Source organism: Chanodichthys erythropterus, chromosome 18 (assembly GCF_024489055.1).
Source record: "Chanodichthys erythropterus isolate Z2021 chromosome 18, ASM2448905v1, whole genome shotgun sequence".
NCBI lineage: Eukaryota > Metazoa > Chordata > Actinopteri > Cypriniformes > Xenocyprididae > Chanodichthys > Chanodichthys erythropterus.
Window position 1 is genome coordinate 13370141 of NC_090238.1, and position 25899 is coordinate 13396039.

Here is a 25899-nt window from a genome sequence, read left to right on the forward strand (position 1 = left end):
GTTTTCTGACAAAAAAATTGGAGATTTAAACTTGACAATAGCCAATCTAAATTTGCGTTATCTAGGTCTGTTAGTCATAAGATGCGTTTAGACCTTCTTTTTGAAATAGCAATGGACATAAAAGATTGAAATATTGGTAGAAACCTTTTTTTTTCATGCCAATAGTTCAAAAGATAACATCCATTCTATTTTCTTTCCGCATGCCTTTTGTGTGTTTGTTAGAGGTTGAACTAGTTCTGAATGGGATACTTCATAAATTGTATGAAAATTATGGAAATATATGATTCAGATCACTTAAGCCAATGGGTGGAAACGGGTGCATCCTTATATCAAATGACATCCAAATTTGTAACTGTGCCCAAAAAAATCTCACAAAGCTATTTTTGAGCTATAAACCTAAAATTTGGAACACAACTCATTCCATATTTGATTTTCATACAGTTTTTTTCATGCTGTTTTGTAAAATATATACAGTTGGTTCAATGGTTCAATATAGGGGCAGTCATGGCCTAATGGTTAGAGAGTCAGACTGGGAACCTGAAGGTTGCAGAGTCGAGTCTCAATACCGGCAGGAAATGACTGAGGTGCCGTTGAGCCACAGCAAAAAATAGCTGCCCACTGCAGTGTGTGCGTTCACTGCTATGGGCCCTATCATATGCAAGGCACTACGCAAGTGTTTTTTGCTAGTTTCAGCCCGACGGAGTTATCATTTTCACGTCCTGTGCCACGTTGTTTAATTAGCAAATGCATTTGCACCCATTTGTGCGCCCAAGGTCGTGCTGGTCTGAAAACGAGGTGTGTTCAGGCGTATTGTTGGCGCATTGCTATTTTGAGGCAAATGAAATCGACTGTGCCATTGACCAAATGAAACTTTGTAGACAAAAGGTGCAATTTTTTTTTGTTTAATTAAAGGGTGCGTTAGTAATATGCACCTGTACGGGCGTTGTGCGCCCGCATATACTCTGCTTATTACACACACAGGGATGCGCAGCAGCACACAAACATGCCAAATATTAAAAATAAAAGGATTACAATGTAAAAGATTATTATTGTGTGCATAAAGATAAAATGCTTTCGTAGAATCCGGCTTGTCCTGTAGATGGTCTGCTTGTGTGCTTTAACCTGGTGCACGAGCAGATCCGTTTCCTCACTGGAAAAGCGTTCAGATTTTCAGCTTGCAAATTTTGCCATGTAAATGGTGAATCCGCCATGGCGTGAGCACATCTGGCTTTTAAAGGGAATGGGAGATGGGACTCTGATTGGTTTATTGTACGTTACGCCCAAAACACACCTGTTACTCATTAAGAGAATAGAGACAACCGTTTAAGACCATGCGCTGAGTGAGCCGACCATTTTTATTAAACTAGCAAAAGTGGATTTGGACACGCCCTAAGTGCACTTGCACTGTGCGCTTTAGACCATGCGCTTAGATCGTTAAAATAGGGCCCTGTCTGTGTGCACTAACTGGATGGGTTGAATGCAAATGACAAAATCCGAGTATGGGTTACTATACTTGGCCTTCACATGTCAATTTCACTTTCATAAAGGATTTGGTCTGTCTAAATCCCTCTTTTCGGAGAGCCTTCTCTGCTCTGATTGGTCAGTTTGGTCAACCAAATGGCCATTATTATATCTGAATTTCAGCTCCGCAGACTTTCTCAGCACTTGATACACAATGAAAAAAAAAAACAGTAATTATGGTGTCGGTTTTACCATATCCTCATTCTTAGGAAGTGCTTGCAAAGTAGATGTGCTTTCCCAGCACAGAAAGCAGCCTCTTCTCAACATGTTGACGGCTAGTCAAATCAAAATCTTCTAGGATTCAACTACAGGATTCTAGGATTCAACTACAGACAGCCAATGAAGACCATAGGCTGGCATTATGCTAATTTCTTACAAACCAGTAAGACCAAACCAAAAGAAAAGCAATAAGTTTCACATTTCTCCTTTTAAATCTCATAAAATTGGCCCAATCCCCTTCCATTCTAAGTGCCTTACCGAAATTGTTATATATATATATATATATATATATATATATATATATATATATATATATATATATATATATAAAAGCTGAAATTATAAAAAATATTTTGAAATTATATATATGAAAAATAACATTTTGATTGAGCTTAACTTTTGAAGCTGGAAAATTCCTTTGTGCATATGGTTGTGATGTCATCTTTATCAAATGAGATTATCGATAACACTAATAATGTTACAGGGAACACTAGGCAAGGATGAAAGGATGGAGAGTGCAGATGCAGACACACTGATAAGAAAGTACATATACACATTCTCATACACATAGTAGATGTGACTACATATTCAAAACACGGCTCTGTTTTGTCACGTTCATTTTGATACAACTCTTGTAGAACAAAGAGGAGATAAAAGAGGAAATGTGCAAGACAGCAGGGAAGAGGAGGCAGGCAGGAGACAGCGTTCTCGTTCCAGCAAACACTTCCAGGCGTTGAGAATAATAAGGTCTGAAAAGCATTACTGAAAGAGTTCCACAGCTCCGTCCAATCCTGACAGCCTTTCTTCTCAGCAAGCGAGTGACTTAGCCCTTGAATTTCAAACTGTTGCGGCTATAAAAAAAATTGTGAGATGTGTCTCACTGTAATTCATCAGAATTCAAAAGCAAAAGTTTGTTTTAACTTGTTGTCTACATAATGAATATAGTTGGCTTGTAGAAATAGAGTATTATCAATTTTGGTCTGCACACTTTTAAGATGTGAAGGTATTCTGCATATTCAACTTTTACTGACCAGGGAATATACACGCATTTCCAATGCATGTCACAGCACATCAAGAATGTTTTTGTGTTATAGTCCTATTGGCCTGGAATGATTCAATGCAAACTTGAAGTATAAACGTGCTATAACAACCCAAAGGTCACACTGAGTCACAGTGAGGGGAAAAAGTTCACTCTGGGTAACTGGGGCATCTACTCACCAAGACTTCCATCCTCTTTGAGTACACTCTAAAAAATGCTGGGTTGTTTCAACCCAAATTTGGACAAACCCAACCGTTGGGTTAAAAAATGTATTTAAAAATTTAACCCAATGGTTGGGTTTGTCCATTTTTGACCCAAACTTGGGTTGAAACAACCCAGCATTTTTTAGAGTGTAGGCTGCATCCAAAATCACATTCTTCCCTACTATATTAGTAGATGAAAAACCGTAAAATAAAGGTTCTTTATTGGCATTGATGGTTCCATGAAGAACCTTTTAACATCCATGGAACCTTTTCATTGCACAAAAGGCTCTTTACTATGGTTCTTTTAAGTAATGTTCATTGAAAGGTTCTTTAGGTAACCCAAAGTGGTTCTTCTATGGCATCACTGTTAAAACCCTCTTTTGGAACCTTTATTTTTATGATTGTATGTCTGAATTCACAGTACTCATAAAAGAGTAGGCAGATGACCTACTACTTCCGGCGAGATTCTGAAATGTGCATACTCTTTACTATCCCATGAGCCCACGGGAGAGGATTTGTGAATGGCAGTGAAGCAATGCAACTGACGCAGGTAGGTCACATGATAATGACAACATAGGGGGTGTAGTACATCCGGATTACATTCAAACTGTACAGAACATACCTTTTTGGCGGTGGGAAATTACTTATTCAAAATAAGTACTGTACCTGCACAAGAGAATATGGTAATTTGGATGCAGCCATTGACTTGTTTATCGTTAGTACATGCAAATCAAATGAGCAAATCATGGGACTTGATGAGGAAAAATGTGATATTACTTCACAACCACCTAACAACAACCTAGAGCACCTCAACAACCATCTAGCAAATTCCCAGAACACCCTAGCTACTGCATAGGATAGTCTGCTAAAAAACAGTTTGAACAAAGTTTGAACCTTAGCAAACAACGTAGCATTATAATGGTTTTCCAAAAATGTAAAAAGTTATAATCACTAAGCCTCATTTAACCAATTTACCAACAGAAGGATTTCTAAATGCAGGCACAGCTTTCTACAGTCTTTGAACTTCAGAGGCGCTACTCAACATGAAGAGGCTGAAGAAAAAAAGGAAAGTGCAAAAGAGAGGAAAGAGGGGGGTTTATTTGGATCGTTTTTCATGGAGTGTCAAAAGGGCTTCCACAATCACCAAATCAATCCCGACCTACTGGTAACTGGGCGAGAGGTGAGAGGTGCTTAGCTGTGAGAGTGTGAGAAAATAAGGGAGCGAAAGAGAGAGACAGAAAGAAATAAAGGGGGAGAGAGCAATGATCAGTTTTGCAGTGAAACTGAAGAAGTAAATCTCATTGGTAATCCCTTATTAAATAGTTCTCAGAACTTCTCGGCCTTTGTGCTGTTCTGTGCTTGTCTTTTTCTTCAGTAAAAAGTCTGTTAAAAATCCAATAAGAGGCAGGATATGGACCACTTGTCACAGCGCTAATACACTCTCTCTCGCAGCGCCCCAATACAGAGCCTGAACCATTCGAAGGCCATATTCGAAGGCTGATTGCGGCACAACGAAGGCTGTCTCAATTAGAAGGCTCTTTCAAATATGGCCTCAAGGCATTTCCCAGGCAATGAAGGATCCTTCACAGCTTAGTTTTCCCCAGAATTCGTTGTGCGCCAGTGACAATTCTTTTTTTTTTTTTTTAGGGAAATTGCTGGATTTGTAAGATTTTATATGTACAGTGTCCTCCACAATTGTTGGCACCCTTAGTAAATATGAGCAAAGGTGGCTTTGAAAATAAATCTGCATTGTTTATCCTTTTGATCTTTCATTAAAAACAATTAACACAATTCTAACCTTTCATCGAAGTAAAACAAGTGAAAGTGGGGGGGGGAACTCGCATTATGAAATAAATGTTTTTCTCCAATATATGTTGGCCACAATTATTGACACCCCTAGAAATTCTTATGAGTAAAATATCTCCGATGTATATTCACATTTACATTTTATAGCACACCAGGGTGACTAGGAGCATGAAATTGTATATATTATATATATTTTTTATATATATATATATATATATATATATATATATATATATATATATATATATATATATATATATATATATTCCTGTTCCACAGGACTATAAACATGAGAAAACACAAAGGCCAAATTCTCGTAATCATTCATCACGAGTAAAACCAAATAATATGGTTCTGATGTGCAGCAAAAGATTGTTGAGCTTCACAAAATAGAAAGTGGCTTTAAGAAAACAGCTTAAACAGTGAAAATCCCCATTTCCACTATCAGGGCAATAATTAAGAAGTTTCAATCAACTAAACATGTTACAAATCTGCCTGGAAGAGGACGTGTGTCTAAGGAGGAGGAGAGTTTGAGTGGCCAAAGAGTCTCAAAGGATCACAGCTGGAGAATTGCAGAAATTAGTTGAGTCTTGAGTCACAGAAAGCATTAAAAAAAAAAAAAAAATCAAACAGCACCTACATCCCCACAAGTTGTTTGGGAGGGTTTCAAGAAAAATCCTCTGCTCTCATCCAGAAACAATCTCCAGCATATTCAGGATTCTATCAAATACCGATAAAAAATCAAAACCTGACTGCTTCATCTAGAAATCCCATAATGGGTCATGGTTGGATCTTCCATCAGGAAAATGATCCAAAACAAACATCAAAACAAACACAAAAATGTATCACTGAGCACAAAATGAAGCTTCTGCCATGGTCGTCACAGTTCTCTGACCTGAACCCTAAAGAAAATGAGTGAAGTGAACTGAAGACAAGCAGCACCAACATGGAGCTGGGAATCTGAAGGATCTGGAGAGATTCTGTATGAAGGAATGGTTTCTCATCTCTTGTCATCTCTTCTCCAAACTCATCAGGCATTATAGAAGACGACTCAGAGCTGTTATTTTGGCAAAAGGAGGTTGTAAAAAGTTTTGAAAAAAAAAAAAAAACATTTATTTGAGAAAAACATTTATCACATAATGTCTTTTTTTTTTTTTTTTTTTTTTTTTTTTTACAAATCAACATACTTTAAATGGGAAGCGAATGGCAATTCCAACTGACTTCACTGACTAGGCTACATATGTCCCCAATCTGTGTTTACACTGGCTTCCAACATAAGAAATGTCATAACGTTTCTAGTAGACTTCAAAGAAAGCCATTTTGAAACTAAATGGCCTCTGGGTAGCCATGACTGACAATGTGCCAGTGATCGGCCTGTCACCAATAAAAGACAGTCTATAGTCCTGCATCTAGTCTGACTGGCAACTTCAGTGCCAAATCTTCATCTCATAATGACTTCAGAAGGTACAAGGTACAAAATATTTTCTAATATCACCTTTGCCTGTCACTCCCACAAACATTTTGGTTAAATCTCCACAGTTTTGAGCGTTGCTCCAAAGACCCTCAGACATAATCCAGCGCTTTTGCCATTACAACTATTTAGAGGGAAACCAATGCTAGCAAACAAACCGAGAGCATTTAAACTCTAAAAAGCGATATCTCTATTAAGCGATATCTCTAGCAAAATCTAATAAAGCGATATCTCTAAAATAGAGCTGGCTTGCACTTTTCCTGTTCTGCCTTTGTTGAACCCACTTCACATCCATCTTTCTCTTAAAAAGGATTATTTAGCCTTACTAACTTCTTTTTTCTTTGTAAAAACTACCTCTAAAACTGCTAATTCAAGCTAGCATCTTAGATCCTTGACAAGCAGAAGAAAATGTTGCTTTAGTGTTTAATGGCATATCTGAGAAAGTAGTATAGCAGAGGAAACTGTAAATGCACGTCAGTGTTTGCTAGCACTTCTAAGCTCAGCAGATGTCCCTCCTACAAATGTGGCAGCCGTTGCAGGTGTATCGCTGTCGCCTCCCCACGCGTCAGATAATATCACAGCCACAAAAGAGTTTACAAAACACACAGCTAACTGCCAATTATACCGAACAAGCCGCTGCCTGCGCGGCACCTCTATGCAACTCTCTAAAGCCGCTTTTCGAGAGGGTGGGTTATGAATTATTTCTGTCATGTAAGCATGTTTAAGAGGTTGATGATGTATAACCAGATATATATATATAGATGGCACTCATAACTAGGCACTCATACTCATTATGCTGCAGGGGTTTATGTAACTAAACACACACAAAAAAAGCAAAATAATGATCAGGCTGTGAGCGAGCAACCAGAGTTGCTCTGTTATAGGAAGTGGATGTCTGCTGGGCATTAGACTGGCACACTCGCACCTCAGATGGAAAGCATATTCATAATAACAGCTCTCGCAAGGCACTTCCATTAGTGTGCCGCTTTAAATGCCACCAGGTTAATTAAATCTCTGATTACTGTGATTCACATGCGTGAGTCTCATCAAAAGAAATACATGTGTAGAGATTCAAGCACATACTAAGGAGAGATTAGATCAGGGAAATCACGAACATTTCAGGATAAGAATATCAAGTATATCATAACGATGGACCATGCGCTGTGAAATAAACCAAGCCATCGGTCAATGACTCTAGAGTTTGATGAGAATGAATTAAATATAGATCACATCATAGGTGCACTGAATATGAATTCACTGAGGTGTCTAAAGAAAAGCTTCCAGTCATGTCGATAAGTCAACCACTTGTATCATTGGGGCACAGTAGCCATGGGTCATAAAAAGGGTCCTATTATGCTTTTTTTTTTTTACATTTTCAACTTTCTTTAGTGTGTAATGTTGCGGTTTGGGCATGAAAAAGGTCTGCAAAGTTACAAAGCACAAAGTCACTCCAAAGGGAATTATTCTCACTGTGTCTGAACTCTCTAGGGCTTTTCACACTGCGCTTAACCCCGGGTTATCGTCATTCTAAACACCACTTTTAACCCCAGGTAAAGGAGCATTTCACACTTGTAATTTAGATGCGGGGTTAGCACTGCTTTTTACCCAGGGTAGGCTCTTTTGCAGTGTTAACTCTGCATTGCGGTGCCAAACTTGTACAGTGTGAAACGATGGGGTGTTAGAATATTATAAGTAGATGCTTAGCAACAGGCAACCAACTGTGTGCCTTATATTCACGTGCTTTGAGCAGTCATGGAAACACCGCACAATGTATAAACAATCGTTTCTGTATATGATAGGAAAAATGTCAATAGTGATGGAAAACGCAACAATTGGAGTGAAGAAGAGACCGTCATTCTTACCTTTATAGTTCAAAAAGTTCATTCAGAAAAAAACTTGATATTACAGTCGTGTAATATGAGGACACACAATGCTAGAGCCTTTATGTAAACAGGTCATGTCCTGCGTTTGTCCAGTCAGTGACACTGACACCGCAAAAATGCAGATAAGGACTTTAACCTGGGGTTCATGAATGTGCAGTGTGAAATGGTAGCTTATGAATACCAAGGATTAACTGGGTGTAGTATGAGCAGCATGGAAAGAAAAGAAAAAACAGGGTTCTGTTTACCAGGGGTTTAGAACGACCCAGGATTAACCATTTCAAATGTGAAAAGCCCTTCTGAAATGCCTCAATTGGGTTTTCTTCTGGGAACGTACACGTCACAATATTCCTCACTTAAATATTCCTGCTCAAGTCATACGCAAAAAAAGGAGCAAGGCCTGGTTGAGTTGCATTGGTAGTGTGTTGAAATTCTTGGTTATGGTAAGGGGCTTGACATTTCAAAACATCCTTAACTCTTTCCCCGCCAGCGTTTTTAAAAAAAGTTGCTACACACCTCCAACATTTTTGATCATTTTCACAACTTTCATGGTCCCAGAATATTTTGCTGTATGAATATCTGAACATGCAATATATCAAAAGAAAGAACAGAGCCTCTGCTTTTAAACAAAACAACAACAAAACATTTTATTCTAGCTTCATGCATTCTTTTTCATCAGAACTAGAAAGTTGGTAAGTTTCATAAAAACAGCAACATTTTAAACAAATAGCTGAGAAGCAATGCTTTTATCACTTGTTTCTGCTTCTTTTTTGTTCTGTTTTCATCCGGAGATTCTGTACCCTTTCAGAAGATGCGTAATAGCGCCCTCTACTGTATAACAGTGGAAATTATGTCAATGGTGGAAAAGAGTCTTCACATAAATGCCGAAAAATATCATCAATGGCAGGGAAAGGGTTAACCAATCACAACACTGGTCCAGCTGATCAATCAGAGCACATTGCATTTTTCAGAAAGAGCGGCTTCAAGAGACAGGAACTAAACAGTGTTACTGACAGACTCAGCAAAATCAAGACTTTGAAAAAGGGCATAATAGGTCCCCTTTAAACTGAATAAAATTGTTAAGAGGTGGACTAGTTCAATAGCGCAAACTGTGACCAACTGCGACCATGAACCAGGCACCATGGTGAGATTTTGAGAAATTCTAATTCTGCATAACTTCCTGTCCCCTATCTGTCTTCTCTATTAATAAAAAAGCAGCAAAAGTCAAATGCAACAAATAGGAAGTCTATTACTCTTTAAACATTACTAAAACATCACGAAATGCAGTCCCTAAATAAACTAAAAACACTGCTACTGTTATCATGACATTTGCTCTCAAAATGCTGGGACCAAGATAACAAGGAAAAGTGCACAACAACCCATCCAATCCTCTGCCAGCTGAGGCTAATGAGTGTAATAAGGCATTTCATTGCAGCCATTATTAAAATAAGCAAGGAAACAGCCACAAGGTCTAGTTTTAAAAGGCTTGCCTTTATGGATTCAACATTAAAAGGGTTCTGTGTACAGAACAATTAATTTTTTGGCAAGTGACAAGCAATTACCCTGTATGGTACATCATGTTATCTTCTAATGGTGGAATATCTTATACACTACTGTTTAAAAGAATCTTACTGATGGTAAACTTTCAAAGAAATTAATCATTTTTATTCAGCAAGAATGCATACAGTTGATCAAAAGTGACAGTAAAGACATTTATAATGTTACAAAACAAATGTATGTAAGACTGATGCCAGAGTGCCTGGACCAAGAAAGGGCCACTCTTTGAGAAAACAAATGAAATTAACATTTGAACTCTCTTGCAAAATTAGTATCACCATTTGAGACGCAATCACACCTCAGCAATGCCTTAATCTACATTTCCCTTCCTTCACCCCCCTTCCCCCATCTCTTCTCTCTATATATACAAAGATGACCTGAAATTCACCCAAAATCTATATGGTTTAATGTGAACAGTTATCATACAACATTATACATGTTTGGTATCATTTGAAATGTCTCAGTGCGTCTCAGTGTTTCCATTTGAACGAAGTTTCTGTATTGGTCTGAGTATTTAAAGAGATGTTGCAGGAGGCTCAGGGCTCGATCCTGTGCAGATGAGCCCACATTGCCGAGTGCTCTTCAGACACTCAGCAATGTGCATTTTTTCTAATGTCAGGTATTCATCTTTTACTGTTTCTGAGCATTAGATGTTTGTATTGATCATCTTTAAGATGATTATGTAATTGGCACGATACATTTACCTGGCTAATAAATTGTTACATTTGACTATATTCCGACTTACTCTGAAATTATTGACTCTAGTAGATTACGTTAAGTCCATAACCCCACAAATCTATGCTCAGGTTAGTAATAGACTAAAGTACAGTTTAGGTGGAGCAGTGGGGCACACCAACTGATATTTTAGAGCTCCGACTAGCACATTGGCATTAGTTAAGTATACTTAGACTGTGTAGGCTAATAATGTTTTTTTTTTCCTTTATTTCAACAGAATGTTGCTAGATCAATCTAAACAGGGTGGGCCTCAACCTCTGGTTATGGTGAGATTATTCTAACTAATTGTCTGTGGGTAAACCACTGTGTGATTATGTAAAGTTACCACTAGAGGAAGCTAAATTGGTTAGCCTGATTTTATGGTAATGGTCATGGCCCCTAGTTAAAAGTAATCTTACTTTAATTTGGTGTGTTCAGATCTATGGGGACTAAATAAACGTATTCTAGAATGAGCAAAGTGGGTACGGCCTCTAGAATATTAGTCATCGCCTCTGTCTAATGACCAAGACTGATGAGATTGTGCGTATGAGATCGTATGCCCGGCCGGTGCGAGACTCAAAGCGTTACAGGAATGAACGAGTACAATAAGATAATAGTCAAATGTATAGCTAAATTGTTATACAAATGACCAATAATCAGTAGACATTCTAAACTAAATTTGAGGTCATAATAAAATGGAGTCAGATCAAAGTTAAACTACTTTGGAATTAAACTACTTTGCCACACTGAAAAGACCGAACGCGCAAGAAACCTTCCCCGTCCTGTGGGAAACCGCCGTTGGAGCGATTGGGCGGGCCTTACATGTATATTTCAAATACAACTTTCTTTCCATCAAAGAATCCTGAAAAAAAAAAAATCATGGTTTCCACAAAAAGTATTAAGCAACACAACTGTTTTTAATATTGATAATAATATATTTATATTGATAAGAAATGTTTCTTGGGCACCAAATCAGCATATTAGAATGATTTCTGAAGGATCATGTGACAATGAAGATTGGATTAATGTATCAGCTTTGTCATCATAGCAATACATAACCATTTTCTATTTAAATATGCTTTAAAATGTAATTTCAAACTGTAATAATATTTCACAAAGTAATTCTTTTTTTTATTGTATTTCTGATCAAATAAATGCAGCCTTGGTGAGCATGAAATCAGCACCAAAAATATTAAAACCAACCCCAAACTTACAATATATTCATGACAATATATTTTTTTTTGTCATACATTAATATTCAAAAAATATTTTTCTAAAGAAAATATTAAAAATCTTCATTTTATTTTCAAATTACATTATTTAGTAGCCTTTTCTGGAAGAAAAAAGTGAGGGGAAAACTGTTACCATACAGGGTTAAGGAGTAAAGTTCACGCCAGGACATTTATAATCACCAGTGATGTGTCATAGAGTCATTTTATCAATTTAGTTTTCTTTGGACACTTCACACTTCTGTTTGTTCAACAATGGGGGAAAAGCCTTCTACGTCAGAACTGAAAAAGAAAACGAAATCTCTGGATTACAGAATGAGACAGAGAGGGGTAACAACTGAAAGGCTGGCAGGATCCAAATACCACATTGAAAAGAGGTGAGGAAAATCGGTCTCAGATTTGAAGCAGCTCTTTTTAAACCAGGGCAAACAAACCAAATAAACACCCACTCAGCTAATTCCTGTAGGAGCTAGCCAGGTACATGAATATGAGCCTTTTGTTGAATGAAAGGCTCATCTAAAAAGCATGCAAATAAACCAAGATCCCTTCTTGTAGTAGAACTGATGCGGGTAAAAAAAATAATAAAGAGCACTTGTCAGTGGAACCAAAAACACATTAAGGACAAGAAAGATGGTTCACAGCATGTGAATACGGTAAGACACGTCACTCTACCTTGCAGTAGGACTCCCTTGTTTTTTCTGTAAAAGGGACTTCCTGGCCATATTGGAGGACTGGACATACTGTAAAGAAAACACAGCGGAGAGAATGATGAGAAAGTGGCACGAACAGATGATGTACAACTGACAGATGGACTGCAATCCTGAAAAGACATTTTAAGAGATAAAAGACATGTGCCAAAAGACAAAGGAAAAGAGAGAGTGAGTGCGACAGACAGAAAGAGCGCATGTGCAGTACACATATCCACAAAGTGAAGTCAACATAGCGGCTGCCAATTTTTGTGTTAATACTGTAAAATCATATATGGTATCCCAGATCAAGTTATGGGATCATGTTATCGCAGTTTCACGTTAATAACAAAAGTTTCTTTAAGGTTACTTCCTCTGCCCCCCTAAACGGATAAAGAGAAATGTCCTAAACAACACAAACACTAAATATATACAAAGAGTTTTCAGCAAACAGCTGCTGACCATGTAAACAAAACATAGGGGCCTATTCAATGTTGAGACGTGACTATGCAGCAACATAGTCATTATATCCTTTTTCAGATTGAGCCCTCGTAGCTTTAATCATTACTTTCTCCTGGTGAGATGACAGGGCGGCTCAGGTGATCGTACAGCAGACTTCTGTACACAGCTGCACAGCGGGAAACCCTTAAGCTGAATTACACACTCCCGAGATTGGTGGAACCCTTTTTTTTTTTTGCACAAATGAACTGAACGAACAGGAATACTGTGTCAGTGCTCTGTGCTGTCATTAAGACAGGACAATTTGATGTTTTTTATTGATTTATTCTACTGGTTTAGTAAAATGCCTGAAAATAGACATTCAAATAAGCCTGAACCAGGAATAAACTGAGGTACTGATCTGGCTGTCAGAAATGGAATCAGACTTCAGAATTTCTCACATATGAAAGCTATTGATTTTTCTTGGAAATCATGGACATCCTTTAGAGAGGAAGGTGAACAGGTCCTTTTCGAAAAGAAGTGATGGTATGAGGCAGGATGTGTGTACAAACTCAAAGATTTCTGAGATGAACAGGAACAGAATAAGGAACAACAGATATGTCAGGGTCACCATAACAAAACAACATCATACTCAGATTCATGTCTCATGAAAAAAATTGAACGAGTACAATAAGATAATAGTCAAATGTATAGCTAAATTGTTATACAAATGACCAATAATCAGTAGACATTCTAAACTAAATTTGAGGTCATAATAAAATGGAGTCAGATCAAAGTTAAACTACTTTGGAATTAAACTACTTTGCCACACTGAAAAGACCGAACGCGCAAGAAACCTTCCCCGTCCTGTGGGAAACCGCCGTTGGAGCGATTGGGCGGGCCTTACATGTATATTTCAAATACAACTTTCTTTCCATCAAAGAATCCTGAAAAAAAAAAAAATCATGGTTTCCACAAAAAGTATTAAGCAACACAACTGTTTTTAACATTGATAATAATATATTTATATTGATAAGAAATGTTTCTTGGGCACCAAATCAGCATATTAGAATGATTTCTGAAGGATCATGTGACAATGAAGATTGGATTAATGTATCAGCTTTGTCATCATAGCAATACATAACCATTTTCTATTTAAATATGCTTTAAAATGTAATTTCAAACTGTAATAATATTTCACAAAGTAATTCTTGCGACAGACAGAAAGAGCGCATGTGCAGTACACATATCCACAAAGTGAAGTCAACATAGCGGCTGCCAATTTTTGTGTTAATACTGTAAAATCATATATGGTATCCCAGATCAAGTTATGGGATCATGTTATCGCAGTTTCACGTTAATAACAAAAGTTTCTTTAAGGTTACTTCCTCTGCCCCCCTAAACGGATAAAGAGAAATGTCCTAAACGACACAAACACTAAATATATACAAAGAGTTTTCAGCAAACAGCTGCTGACCATGTAAACAAAACATAGGGGCCTATTCAATGTTGAGACGTGACTATGCAGCAACATAGTCATTATATCCTTTTTCAGATTGAGCCCTCGTAGCTTTAATCATTACTTTCTCCTGGTGAGATGACAGGGCGGCTCAGGTGATCGTACAGCAGACTTCTGTACACAGCTGCACAGCGGGAAACCCTTAAGCTGAATTACACACTCCCGAGATTGGTGGAACCCTTTTTTTTTTTTTGCACAAATGAACTGAACGAACAGGAATACTGTGTCAGTGCTCTGTGCTGTCATTAAGACAGGACAATTTGATGTTTTTTATTGATTTATTCTACTGGTTTAGTAAAATGCCTGAAAATAGACATTCAAATAAGCCTGAACCAGGAATAAACTGAGGTACTGATCTGGCTGTCAGAAATGGAATCAGACTTCAGAATTTCTCACATATGAAAGCTATTGATTTTTCTTGGAAATCATGGACATCCTTTAGAGAGGAAGGTGAACAGGTCCTTTTCGAAAAGAAGTGATGGTATGAGGCAGGATGTGTGTACAAACTCAAAGATTTCTGAGATGAACAGGAACAGAATAAGGAACAACAGATATGTCAGGGTCACCATAACAAAACAACATCATACTCAGATTCATGTCTCATGAAAAAAAAGATAAACATCAGTTAAAAATATATATATTTTTTGATATAGTATAATAAAAGTATTAAAGGATTAGTTCACTTTGAAATGAAAATTACCCCAAGATTTACCAGGTGATTTACTACCTCTCAAGCCATCCTAGGTATATATGACTTTCTTCTTTCAGATGAGCACAGAGTTATATTAATAAATATCCGAACACAGCTAAGCTTTATAAATGGCAGTGAATATGAAGCTGAAGAAAGTGCATCCATCCATTATAAACATACTCCACAAGGCTCCAGGGGGTTAAAGGATTTTACTCACCCCATGTCATCCAAGATGTTAATGTCTTTCTTTCTTCAGTCGAAAAAAAATTAAGGTTTTTGATGAAAACATTCCAGGATTATTCTCCTTATAGTGGACTTCAATGGCCTCCAATGGTTGAAGAACGATTACAGTTTCAGTGCAGCTTCAAAGGGCTTTAAACGGTACCAGAAGATGAATAAGGGTTTTTTATCTAGAGAAATGATCGGTCATTTTCGAAAAAAATACAAATGTATATGCTTTATAAACACAAATGATCACCTTGCAAGTGCTTCCGCTTTCCGTATTCTTCAAAAAGCTTACACTGTTTATTCTATGCCTTCCCTATTCAACTTACGGAATGAACTCGGTGCCAGTTCCGTTTTTTCTGTAGTAGAATAGAGAAGACATAGGACATACAGCATACGCTTTTTGAAGGATACAGAAAGCGGAATGGTAGAAGCACTTGCAAGGCGATCATTTGTGTTTATAAAGCATAAACAGTTGTATTTTTATTTATTTTTTTAAGAAAATGACCGATTGTTTTCACTAAGACCCTTATTCCTCATCTGGGATCATTTAAAGCCCTTTGAAGCTGCACTTTCTTTTCGACTGAATAAAGAAAGACATGAACATCTTGGATGATATGGGGGTGAGTAAATATCAGGAAATTTTCATTCAGAAGTGAATTAATCATTTAATAAAGGCCTTCTGAAGTGAAGCGTAATCACAGTGTAATCTTACGCCAGACCACCTTTCATATTCAACTTATAGAAAAAATGTAACTGATGTCGTAAGTTGAATATGGTAGGCATAGGACGTAGCTTAAGCATTTTGAACAGCACTTCCTAGATTGAATATAGAAGATGGTCTAGCGGAAACTAGATATTTTACTTTATAACTTGCTAAATATAGATATTTTTATAACACAAGCACATCGCTTTGCTTTAGATGGGCTTTTTTAACCCCCCCAAATCCATGTGGAGTACGTTTATAATGGATGGATGCACTTTCTTAAGCTTCATACTCATTGGTTCTGCTCACTGCCATTAAAAAAATTGGATGCGTCAGGATATTTATTAAAATATCTCTGATTGTGTTCATCAGAAAGAAGAAAGTCATATACGACTTGAGGGTGAGTAAATCTTGGGGTATTTTTCATTTTTAAGTGAACTTATCCTTTAATTTTAATGAAATCTAATAATTATTATATTAATATAAAATGCCAGCATAGTATAATATAGTATAATTGAGCAATAAATTAATTTCATTACAAAACATTCAATTACATTTATTAATTTGTTGATTATTACTAAATATTTTATTTAAATGAAAAAATAAAAATTAAAAATATATTAATATAATATAATGCATAAAAACAAATAATACAAATAAATAAAAGATAAATTACAAGTGATGCAACACTATAAAAACCTGTAACAAGTAATATATGGTGATCAAATGTACTACTTGAGGACGTTTGTGAAAGATATAAGTGCAAAAATGATCAAAGTTCCCAAATTCAGTCATGAATTTTCTCTTTATCTTTTTCATCTTCTCTAATGCAATCTTTTCCCCTGAACCATGATTTTTCATGCTTCATACTGTTTGCATCCCAAACATTGATCATTTGTGACAGCAAATTTGAATTTCCCGACCTTTTTGTTTGGAATATGTGAAGTATTTGAGAACGGTTTCACGTTTAGCAGGTCCCACAGAGTTTAGAAATGGTTTAACAGCATCTCTGTTTTCTGACAATTCCTTCTGATCTAAAAATTTTTCGCTTCAAAGGTTACAAAATATTTTTTTCCCATGGATTAAATGCTCAGTTACTATCAATTATCTGCTTGTGTACGATTCCTCCTCCATCTCTCTCAGTGCTCACTGTGAGCTTTACAAATCTAATCAGGAGCAGTCTAATCTTCAATTTAGCCCTCGATCCACTTTCTGCCTCCCTGTAGATTCAGTATGTGCAGACATTGGCTCTGTCATCTTCCCCTTCTTAATCTTCTTAGAGTATATTAACTAATTGAGAATTAGAACAAACAGAGGTGGCACAGGGCTTTGAGCACATTTGTCTACATGGTGTATTTAAAAGCCCAAGCTTGCGGGTTGACAGGCCTTTTTGGCTCTGGACCTCTTCCGACGAAGGAGCGCTCTACGGTGCGTGGCATCTCTGAGCACCGAGAGGCCGCGTGCCAAAGCGAATAAACACAGCGCTGCCACTTCACATTTGCTAATCTCCGCAGGGCTGTCAGACTTCAGGTATCTGCCCTGACAATTGAGGATAATTTAGTGTGAGAAGTAATGGAACCTCTCTATTTCTTTACGGATCCATTAATTACAGTGTTCCGTCAGAATGTGTTTGATTTTTTTTCCCTCTTTTTTCCCCGTTGAGAGTGATTAAAACATATCTCAGCACAGCTCAGACACAGCTTGAGACGAACATCTTCATTAGCATACTAGTCGCCTAGCAACTGAAACATCTCTAACTTTCAACTTTGAGATTTTTTCACTAACCTTACACCTGAGTACAGCATGCAGTTATTACTAATGTACAGGATCCACCAGTTCTGATCCATGTATCCCCTAAATAGGAAAAATCTCTACCATCTCTTAAAGGCCCACTGAAGTGCCTTAAAATGCGGAGCATTATTCAATGTGTTGACATAATTTCCACTGAAACAGGAAAACGGGGCGAGACATATCGAACAGCTCCTCCCCTCCTTTAAAAGAGCCAATAGCATTTTGTTTATATTACAGCTTTAGCAGAGCAGTTTCCTCCTAATCTCTAACCATTTCTCCTCCTAATCTCCTCCATATTGCTTAAAAATACTGTGTAGAATTCAGATGGTCCAAAATATTTTGTGGTTTGTACTTGCGCATATGATTTGCCGTGTGCTATCGTGTCTCTGAACTGGAGCAGACTATGTGCGCTGTACACCGGTTCGCATGACACTAACGTGAAACCAGACTTCATTCGCCCCAATGGAAAGCATATTTACATATTTATATAGTGCATTGGCCATGTATTAAATGGTAAATATGTGAACAAGTGACAGATTTTAGTCTCAGCTTGGCGTCTATTCATATTGTAGGGGGCGGGACACTTTAGATTCTAGAGAGCATTTGATTGGACATAAAATCTGATGAGAAGCTGAAGTGCAGAGTGATGTCATCAAAATCATTTGATCCATATTGGTGGAAGTGAGAGACTGTCAGTTTTTAATGCTTATGTCTTTTAAATGCAAATGATGTCATTGTTTTGGAGCACACCAGCTTATAGATAACCTTAAGGCTAACATATTCATACTAAAAGTCCCAAAGCTTAAATTTTTATTTCATGGGGACCCTAATAAACATAAAGGGAAGAATACAGTTCTGTTTGTTACATTTACTTTCCCTCCTTATGACTCCTTATGACCACAAAAAATTAGACTAGTATACATACAGTTTAAAAATATTCACCACCCACTTAGAATCTTAAATAATAAAAAGACCACTGTGAACTGAATTGCTGATTAAGATATCCAAGTTGAATATGAAAATTGAGTAAAAGGCAAAATTTATGAATATGTAATATTAAACAATTATAAATTAAACTTGCAATTATTACATTTTATATATTTAATATTTATATTACATTTTAATATTTAATATAATTATATTCAATATATTAATTATTAATTAATATTTTATATACAAAATAGCAAATATATTTTTTGATTCACTATTGTTATTTTATTGTTATATTTGTATTATTTTGTTGTCTTATTTTATTTAGTTTTCTTTCTTAAGCTTTTTTTTTGGTAATGATTTTGTGTTTGTAAAAAAATTAATCAAACAAAAAAATTAAAATATTACATATAAATAAAAACCAAATACAGGTGCTGGTCATATAATTAGAATATCATCAAAAAGTTGATTTATTTAACATTCCATTCAAAAAGTGAAACTTGTGTATTATATTCATTCATTACACACAGACTGATATATTTCAAATGTTTATTTCTTTTCATTTTGATGATTATAACTGACAACTAAGGAAAATCCCAAATTCAGTATCTCAGAAAATTAGAATATTACTTAAGACCAATACAAAGAAAGGATTTTTAGAAATCTTGGCCAACTGAAAAGTATGAACATGAAAAGTATAAGCATGTACAGCACTCAATACTTAGTTGGGGCTCCTTTTGCCTGAATTACAGCAGCAATGTGGCGTGGCATGGAGTCGATCAGTCTGTGGCACTGCTCAGGTGTTATGAGAGCCCAGGTTGCTCTGATAATGGCCTTCAGCTCTTCTGCATTGTTGGGTCTGGCATATCGCATCTTCCTCTTCACAATACCCCATAGATTTTCTATGGGGTTAAGGTCAGGCGAGTTTGCTGGCCAATTAAGAACAGGGATACCATGGTACTTAAACCAGGTACTGGTAGCTTTGGCACTGTGTGCAGGTGCCAAGTCCTGTTGGAAAATTAAATCTGCATCTCCATAAAGTTGGTCAGCAGCAGGAAGCATGAAGTGCTTTAAAACTTCCTGGTATATGGCTGCATTGACCTTGGACCTCAGAAAACACAGTGGACCAACACCAGCAGATGACATGGCACCCCAAACCATCACTGACTGTGGAAACTTTACACTAGGCCTCAAGCAACGTGGATTGTGTGCCTCTCCTCTCTTCCTCCAGACTCTGGGACCCTGATTTCCAAAGGAAATGCACTTTGGACCACTCAGCAGCAGTCCAGTCCTTTTTGTCTTTAGCCCAGGTGAGACGCTTCTGATGCTGTCTGTTGTTCAAGAGTGGCTTGACACAAGGAATGCGACAGCTGAAACCCATGTCTTGCATACGTCTGTGCGTAGTGGTTCTTGAAGCACTGACTCCAGCTGCAGTCCACTCTTTGTGAATCTCCCCCAGGTTTTTGAATGGGTTTTATTTCACAATCCTCTCCAGGGTGCGGTTATCCCTATTGCTTGTACACTTTTTTTTCTACCACATCTTTTCCTTCCCTTCGCCTCTCTATTTATGTGCTTGGACACAGAGCTCTGTGAACAGCCAGCCTCTTTTGCAATGACCTTTTGTGTCTTGCCCTCCTTGTGCAAGGTGTCAATGGTCGTCTTTTGGAAAACTGTCAAGTCAGCAGTCTTCCCCATGATTGTGTAGCCTACAGAACTAGGCTGAGAGACCATTTAAAGGCCTTTGCAGGTGTTTTGAGTTAATTAGCTGATTAAAGTGTGGCACCAGGTGTCTTCAATATTGAACCTTTTCACAATATTCTAATTTTCTGAGATACTGAATTTGGGATTTTCCTTAGTTGTCAGTTATAATCATCAAAATGAAAAAAAAAAATAAACATTTGAAATATATCAGTCTGTGTGTAATGAATGAATATAATATACAAGTTTCACTTTTTGAATGGAATTAGTGAAATAAATTTCACAACTTTTTGATGATATTCTAATTATATGACCAGCACCTGTATGTAGGGTGAATTAAGGACATTGACAGTGGGAAAAAGTGTCCCAATCAACCTGAATTCACCCCTATTATAAATTTAAAAATCAACTAAATAAAAAGAAGATGAATAATTATGTCTTGCAACAGCACCTGAACTATAATGAGTAATGGTATAATTTTAGTATAATTAATTTTATTTTATTTATGCCGAAAATCAAAAGTCTGGCTGTAGGAAACTACTCCATACATGTATGCTTATTGTTTAAGACGAAAACAAAGTGTACAGTACCTAAAGTACAGTACTGTATATAGATAAAACATAGCATACTAGGCTTCAAATAAATGAGACCAAACTCTTTTGTTGATTTAAACAGTTTGGCATAGCACAACCAATAGGTATTCATGCACCATGCTGCTGACACAGGCACAAAGAGACCGTTGGCTGAAGAATGAAGGGGCCAGATCCCTGCAGGGCTGGGTTCACCATGCCATGTCTCCCTCTTTTGGTTTCTCCTTCCGTCTCTTTAGCAGTCAAGACCAGTGTTTATACTCCTAATGCACATGTGCTTTGTATTGGGTTACAGCTACGGTATGCGTTGCCATGGACACAGCATGCCTCATGATAGACGACCCAAGTCCTTTTTTAATCAGCTGTAAGAAGCAAGCCAAAAAAAAAAAAAAAGCGGGAAAGCTTTTATGATATTACGTTATTTATATGTTATTATGTGCCCTCCACTCTCTGAACATAATAAAAAGAAATGAGATCTCCCGCTGCAATTATTTGGCCCATGGTTTCGCCAGTAAAATTTAACACATTCAAAGGAATGAACAATCAAACAGCTGGTGATGGAATCTGAGCCCATGAGGCCTGGTATGGCCTTGTATCAATAGCAGCTCTTGTTCTTGAGTAAAGGAACCATTACTGTTGCACACACTTAGTGTTAATGATTTGAACAAATTCCTCCTTACCCTAAGTATTCAACTTAGAAGTGTAACTGTTTGTGCTACAGACATGAATGGCCCTGTCCCAAATGGCACCATAAACACTTTTTTGTGACATAATGATGGTTTGACTGTTAGGAAAAAGTCTGCTGCAAAGCTCGCACTAGTGCGGGCTCAGCAAAGGTGCGCATTAAGGGCACATATAGACCGCAAAGGGGGAACTCGCAAGCACCCTTCTGAAATCTGAAATGACAAATGGAAACCCTATGCTCTCATGGACTTACCGCTAGACACTCTAAAAGGTAATTCAGGTGACCTGTTACCACAACTTAAATAAATGCATGGTTGCAAGTTAAAAATGACAATTTATTGTTTTAATTAAACCTTTTAAGTTGCAAACATTATTTTGTTGAGTTGACACAATGTTGATCATTACCATCAACTTAACATTGGTTGTAATTTAAACTCAAATTTCTGGCTTTTTTTAAAAAAATGTTTTTTTGTTGTTTTGTTTTGTTTTTTTAATGTTGTTGTAATGTAATGAAATTGTCTTGATAACTCAAAAACAATTATGCAAACTCTTGCATTTTTTGTAGAGCCAACGCAATATTTTTTTAGAGTGCATGTAAGTCCACAAGAACAAAAGTGCATATGAAGTGTGCCATTTGGGACAGGGCCAATGATTCCTCAAATCATACACCTTGTTGCTACTACAATGTCTAAACTTTCTGATCTCCTGGTACAATATCACACTTTGGGGTGTACTCTTTTTGGGACAGTAAGAAACCACCTATAAACCACCCAGAACACCATAACAATGCCGTGGAAATTACCCTAAAGGTTTCAACTGTAAGCATTATTTCTGTTTGCCCGGTCATACCAGTAGTTCAAGGCCTGTATTTATCAAGCCTCTGAGAATTACTCACAAGAACACTGCTAAGAATTGACTTAAAAGTAAAAAAATTCTTGGCTCAAAGCTGCATTTAAAAGTTAGTTATCAAGCATATCAGTCATAATTTAAGTGAAGTGTAGGACTAAATCTTAAGTGTCAGTCTTAGAGATGATTCACGACACTTTGCTGTGCCACAAACAGGATTTGGGATGATGACATAGGCATGGACCAATCACTGAATAGATTTAAGAATATTCTCAGATAAATTCACATGATTTCCTAAGAGGACTTTACATTCAACACACATTTGACAATACAGAATTTTCCAACATAAAGAAATTTGTGCATTTAATTGTAAATGCATTTTGTAAATTTGTTGTATATTATATTATTTAAAATCAAAATAATAAAATAATTTCAAAATAACATACATAAAAAAAAAAACTAATTTACAATATCAAATATAAAATACAAATACAATAAATATTGGTATAATAAAATATGGTAAAATACAATAAATATTAAATACATATTTTATATAAATAAAATGCTTGTATAATTTAAAAAATGCAAAATATAGTGCTGACCAAATAGTGCAAGTGACATTTCCATCAACTGGGCTGAAATTCTCTTACACAGCAGGGCCAACCTTATTGTTGAACCGTGTCCTAGCATGGTGCCAGCAAGTTTTGCATGTGGAAGCACCACTCATTTTCTTCAAAACATGTAAAATATCTATTTAAAACCTGTTGTATAACAGCACTTGAGGGGTGGAGGGGGAGGGGTTACTTCAGGGTACAGGGCCTCGGAGTGCCACTACCTCACCCTGAATATGCATATCCCAGTAATCTAAGCGGAAACAACCCCAACCAGCTCCCGTGGAACCTCTTTGAACCTGCTCTGTGGGAACGTGGCTCACTCCTTCAGCTGAAATGCTTTTTAATGAAATGTTAACGCCAGTTATGAGAGCCAAAACCTGTTTCTTCAGGGCTCTGGAGTCGGAGCATTTTCAAAAATGTTAACATCAATAAGGAAGGGCACTCTTTTGCCCTTGGTGGATGTTTGAATGTAAAACACATGTGCCACCGGCTGGAGTCTTGAGTATATATTCCATCTATTTTTAATCCGGTGTACTCTGTCTGTTTGCTGTGTTAATGCAAACACTCGCACCTTTCAAGGAACAGACGCTTTCTCCATCTCCATCAAGAGCAGTGCTGGGTTATTCATTTTTAAACAAAGCTTATCTCCTTTTGCTTGATTCTATAATCTTGTTTCAAATCCTATCGCCCACTACATTTTCCTTTTTACCCCTACAATCACAATCCTCTTTAACTAATCTAAAGTCTAATTGGTGCCAGCACCAGTTCTCCCCTGTAGGTTACTTCTCGCCTTGAGGTTTTTAACTTTTGTTCCTGTGAAATCTGAAGCGGCTCTTGCCCGGGCTCAAGGCTCACAATGAAGGCTTTTTCAGGGCTAGAGGGCTGTGAACACCGCACACAATTATTGGAAGGAATTTCGGAGCAGAATCTTGCAGGTTTCCTAAAAGCAGAAGAATTCCTTAACCTGAAAACATGTTGCATAATAATATGAGCACAATTATAACTTATTTTGACTACACCCCTGTATACTCTTAAAAATTTCTTTATTGGCATCAATGTTTCCATGAAGACCCTTTAACACCCATGGAACCTTTCCATTGCACAAAGGGTTCTTTATAATGGAACCCAAATCCATTCTTCTATTGCATTGCTATGAAAATCCCCTTTTAGAACTTTTATTTTTAAGAGTGTAGATGTCAAAACTCAAAGAAAGTGTATTTACAATAAGAGATTCATACAAACAACTAAATCAGAGTTGGAGAATCAACGGAAAAATATGGCTCATGGAACCAGACAGAATATTTTCCACAGACTTTTAACAGGAAAAAGGCAGGCTGTTGACAAACCTCCAAAAGAACAAAAATACCTCAAAGACAATAAATCTCCACAGACGCGCTACCAATGACTGCTTACCACCACCCAAAAAAGCCACAATCTTCAACAAACTTCTTTTTGTTTCTCTAAATCACCAAAAAAAGATAAAAAAAAAAAAAAGTTCTAAGAGGAGCAAAATAAGCATGTGCATTTTGGCATGTTTGTGCAGGCTAAATTAATTAAAGAAATCCTCATGCCACGAGCACTAAACCCTCAAAATACCTCAACCGCCCCCAGCCCTTCTCTCCACAAAGCATGTTCTTCTCAGGCCTACGTTAATCAAAGAGACATGTGACATGTTCCATTGGAAGATTCATCAGTCGGAGCTGCCGAAAAGCTAATATATTTCTTAACTTTATAGGCAGAGGAGTTCTGAGGACACACTGAGAGTTTCTGCCAGATATGGAAGCCCCATCATTTACACGGCACCGGCCATTAGAGTAAGCGTGGAAAAGTGGGCGATCTTGTCATTTAGTGTTACTGAGAAGACTTGAAGGCAGGAAGGGTGGGGGCAGAGGCACGCGAACAAGCCTGAAAGTCTGGGAGAGAAAGAGGCTAAACAAGACAATACCGGACTGGGGCTTTTCATGAGCTTGTACATTGAATTTGTTTTCTTAGTAATACATTTTTACCCAAGGGCTAAAATGACAGCTATTAAAAATGAGAACTATGTCAGTCTCGGTGTATTCAGCATTTTTTTTTTTTTCTTTCCCTCGCTTTCTTTCAGGGCTTCTTCAGATTCACAGTCCCATTTAAAATTAATCTCCTAAAGCAACTGGACCTCCAGTTGTCATCTCCAATAATTCACGCATCCCCGAATTTTTATGAAGACAGACAAATGCAGGTATAGAAAACCCTAAAATAGGCTCCAAGCCATCCGCGGTTGCCATGGAGAGTTGCGTGTTTCCAGGGCGATAGTGTATTTCTCGAGCGCTAATGGCCTGTCCTTTTGCCAGGCAACAAATAACCCTGTGATGCAACTGCACCTGTCTCAGCTCTGTGTTACCATGGAGGCGTTCCTGTTGCTATGGCGACCATCACGCTAATAACCTCGCAAGGGCAAACATGCATTGGTGAACTCCGAGGCCCAGCTGTTCCTCCTGCGCTCTCGTTGTATCTCTCAAACTCTCTGGGCATGTTAAGGAATGTTCGTCTACCTGAGACCACATTACAAAGCCTCTTAAAGGGGACACGTCTATTTGCTTAAAGGGATAGTTCACCCAAAAATAAAAATGATCCCATAATTTACTCTCCCTCAAGCCATCCTAGGTCTATATGACTTTCCTCTTTCAGCCAAACACAATCAGAGTTATATTAAAAAAATATTCTGGCTCTTCCCAGCTTTGTAATGGGAGTTTTTGAAGCTCCAAAAAGCAAATCCATCCATCATAAAAGTAATCCATGCGCCTCTAGTGGGTTAATAATTGCCTTCTGAAGTGAAGTGATGGATATTTGTAAGAAAAAAAAA

The 25899-nt window shown here is 37.3% G+C and overlaps 1 protein-coding gene across 12 annotated transcripts in view; it reads right to left on the reverse strand.

The window, feature by feature from the left end:
* Positions 1-25899, reverse strand: part of foxn3 (forkhead box N3) — a 117652-nt gene that overhangs the window by 22420 nt on the left and 69333 nt on the right. For all 12 annotated transcript variants that reach the window (XM_067367471.1, XM_067367468.1, XM_067367473.1 and 9 more), the window contains one exon: positions 12312-12379. In XM_067367471.1, the coding sequence (XP_067223572.1) occupies positions 12312-12379 (68 nt within the window). The remainder of the gene's footprint in view (positions 1-12311; positions 12380-25899) is intronic.